At 33.8% G+C, this 3397-nt stretch overlaps 1 protein-coding gene across 1 annotated transcript; it reads right to left on the reverse strand.

The window, feature by feature from the left end:
- Positions 1-1084: 1084 nt before the first annotated feature.
- Positions 1085-1926, reverse strand: LOC108908445 (26S proteasome non-ATPase regulatory subunit 2-like). The gene is made up of 2 exons (XM_018712482.1): positions 1514-1926; positions 1085-1151 (listed from the first exon to the last, which is right to left on the reverse strand). Exons 1-2 carry the CDS (start codon positions 1924-1926, stop codon positions 1127-1129), a joined length of 438 nt encoding a protein of 145 aa, XP_018567998.1. The 3' UTR covers positions 1085-1126.
- Between the last annotated feature and the right edge of the window lie 1471 nt (positions 1927-3397).

A 3397-nucleotide genomic window follows, 5' to 3' on the forward strand; every position in this document is an offset into this window, starting at 1 on the left:
TCGGGAAAACGGAATTTGCTGTCCAATTTGTTAAAAAGTCAAAGATGAAAAAGTTACACACGCAAAGTACCAAGGGCCCCCCCGTACCCACCCCAATGGACCTTGTGGAAATAAATGGATTAGTCCATCAAATTGCTCATCAAAATTTAGCTGTGTATACCAAATTTCATTCATTTATCACAACGCGATTGAGAGATATTACAAAAAAATTATTTCCATGTCCCTGTGCCCTTAGGAAGCATTTCCGGACCCATGTTCATATAAACTTTTTTATTTAGTTTTGATCATAGAATCGGCCTGTTCAGGGTTGGCAGCTAATTATGAGACACCCTGTATAATGACTGGACTACTACCCGAGTACTTACTCTAAACCGAGAGTAAGGTTTATGTGGAGTTTCCCCCACGTAAAATATAGGGAAACTGGCGCCCGAGACGAACCGAATAAAAAATATATAATCTGGAGTATGCTCCTGTGACGTCACTCACCGCCACCGGCTAGTTCACCTATTTTTTATGGTGATTTCAAAAATGCAGTAAAATACAGGGTGTTCCATTTAAAAATATATAACTTTGATATGGTACTCTTTTCCTGGACAACCTGTAAATTTTAAAATATTTTTAAAATGTAGCCTTAATCAACCTACACATACCCGCCTAAACAGGTTTTTATAACATTTGCCATTCCCTAGCAACCGAGGCGTTACTGGTGGCCCACCCTGTATATGTGCGTATGTGAGTGATGTGAGTGTTAGTGAGTGTGTGACTGTGTACATCCTTATATTCATACACTAGCATTGCGTTATAACCAAACGTACTTAAAGCCCATCTTTGAAAAGCTGTTTCTTGAAAGGACGAATTTTTGGGACTTAACGGTCATTGAGACTTTTGATCATCAAGTATCTTCTACCAGAATCTATTTCCCATCAGGATCCTACGGGGTCCTTTCACAACACAATATGTCGAAAATTATGGATTTGCCAACTTATTTTTATATAATCCTTTTGAATTAAAATTACTCAATCACCCCTTAAAGTTAGAGTATATGCTTATTTAACACCCTGCATAAGACATTGTATAATTGACTAGAAGTATTAGAAGTAGGTAGCTCACTTACTTATGGGCTGAATTACTTAGGGCAGTAAAATGTCGATCTAAAAGGAAACAAGTCATTTGTTCAGTGTAGATAAGTCTCGGTTGAGGTAACAAAAATTTTAGTAAAACGTTCCACTTACTCTAAGTGAGCTCTTTTTAACAAAGCATATTTTGTTTTGGTAATAAGGCAACTCACTTGGCGCCTATTTAATGCAGATATTTTACTACGGTTAACTAATTCTCATTCACAAACATAAAATAAAAACTAAAAACCAATATTGAGGGGCAATTTTTGAATGCCAGAATATTATTATACCATTTAGAACTTCATTCATAACTTTTTTCAATGAATTTCCTGTATTTTTCAATGAAATTTCCTGTACTTTTATGAATATATAAATCATTTTAAAATTTTACTTACCTATCTTTACATATAGAAAATATTTTATTAACCATTTCATTATCATTCATTTGAATAGCTGCAATGAGAGATCTAGAATACTCGTGAAATTTTAAATATTGTTCACAAGTTAATTTCATTATTTTAGTCCTCTCCATTTCATCCACATATTTAGAGCAAGAACTTAAGTACATGCACATTCTTTGGTAAGTATTTTTTGCCATATATTGAGACAGCATATGAAGCAGATCTATTTCCATTAAAAGATCACAGGCTTGTATTTCAGCGTGATGATTGCAGTTGAAATTTATAATATCATTAATAAGCGGCATTAACATTTTTATATTGGTATCACAAGTAAATGACCACTGTTGTATTATTTCCTTTTCTAGCTGACGAATATATTCATGACCCCAATCTCCAATATTTTTCATAGTCCCTACAGATGATAAAGTGCTATTATTGGGTGAAACGTGAAACAGAAATATGATGAACAAGAATAAATAAGGTAATATTAAAAAACAGTTCAACAATTCTGGAAATGAAATCTTTGATTGGGAAGAAATATTGGTAAATAATTGTACAATATAATAATATTTTGGGAAATTTCCTTGAGTAACATTCTCAGTTTTAATCTATGGGGCTTCGGGAGCAAATAGTACAACGAAAAATAATGGTATTTTGTCGTATTAGCCCGGAAGCCAGCGACCGTTATGAGTTAGCATTATTTGGCAAAAGCTGGAAGTTTTTCCTACGCTTCATTTGGTATCAGTAGTAAGTGAATCGACCTCCAGCTCGCGTATTTCCGGGGGATGTAACTGCAGCAGCCTCCCACACATGTAAAATAATAAAATAAAAAAACTAATACCGCAAAAGTTGAGACTGTCGAAAAGTTAATTATGTTATAAACAAAAGAAAAAACGCAATCACCTGACTTTAGAGTAGGGAATTACGCCTCAGCTTTTCACCTAAACAAGTTAAAAATATGCGCTAGGTAAACTGATACCGAAAAAGCTGAAATTTGGTAAAGTAATAGTCATCTTAATCAGTTATACGCTGAAGTTTTTGCAGTGTATAAGTACTCAGCTGACGAGTTGAAGGAGCAGCACATCGCTTGCGCGCGGGCGCATTGCATCTTTAACTTTATCAGCTGACCACTTTTCAATCACTAAATATAAATCTGAGCATTTTTTTCATTTAAATTATTAAGTTAGCTATTGTATTACCAAATTTCAGCTTTTGCGGTAGGAGGTAATTTTTTCATTTTTCAAGTCTTACTAGTAATTATATAAAAATATACAACTTTTTTAGAATATTTATTTACAATAAACGATTTCACGAGTTTTTCAATTTAAAGAGTTTTAATAAATAAATATTCACATTTAAATACTTATGTATACATAACATAAAATTGAACTGCATCAACATTTGCTGCGGACAACGTACATTGCAAATATTTGGGCACACGCTCATCTTCAGATCTCATCAGAATTATATTCGACTGATTTCGGCTGGGAAGAGAAGAAGGACAAATTTATTTTCAAATGGTTCGAGAATGAACAGCTGCCCTCTTCGCTTGGAGAAAAAACGAGGATGAGCAAAAAAATAGTGCAGGTTATTAATTATACTAATATATTTCGCTCTTAGACCGATCGAAATAACTCATTTAGAGGGAAAAAAGAAAATTGTTACCTGGACTTTTATAAGTGGAAATTGTAAAGGGGCATATAATAAACTAAAAAAAAAATAAATGCGTGAGCAAGGGGGCGGAGGGTTGATTTGGAGGGTTGAAAAGTTATGAAAAATTGTATCATTGGGATTTCTGGCGAAAGTTGACGTCAAACTAAAAAGTATCCAATACAAAAGTTGTAGATCATGCAAAAATCTACATCTTTTGTAGAGGTC

Source organism: Anoplophora glabripennis, unplaced genomic scaffold (genome assembly GCF_000390285.2).
Source record: "Anoplophora glabripennis isolate ALB-LARVAE unplaced genomic scaffold, Agla_2.0 scaffold299, whole genome shotgun sequence".
In the NCBI taxonomy this organism is placed as follows: Eukaryota; Metazoa; Arthropoda; class Insecta; order Coleoptera; family Cerambycidae; genus Anoplophora; species Anoplophora glabripennis.

What these genes read in the sequence shown, in the direction of transcription:
- LOC108908445 (XM_018712482.1), bottom strand. Translation starts at nt 1,926, where the DNA reads ATGAAAAATATTGGAGATTGGGGTCATGAATATATTCGTCAGCTAGAA. An exon ending in TTTTCTATATGTAAAGATAG is followed by an intron (nt 1,152 to 1,513) that starts GTAAGTAAAATT and finishes GTTTCCTTTTAG; the next exon opens with ATCGACATTTTACTGCCCTA.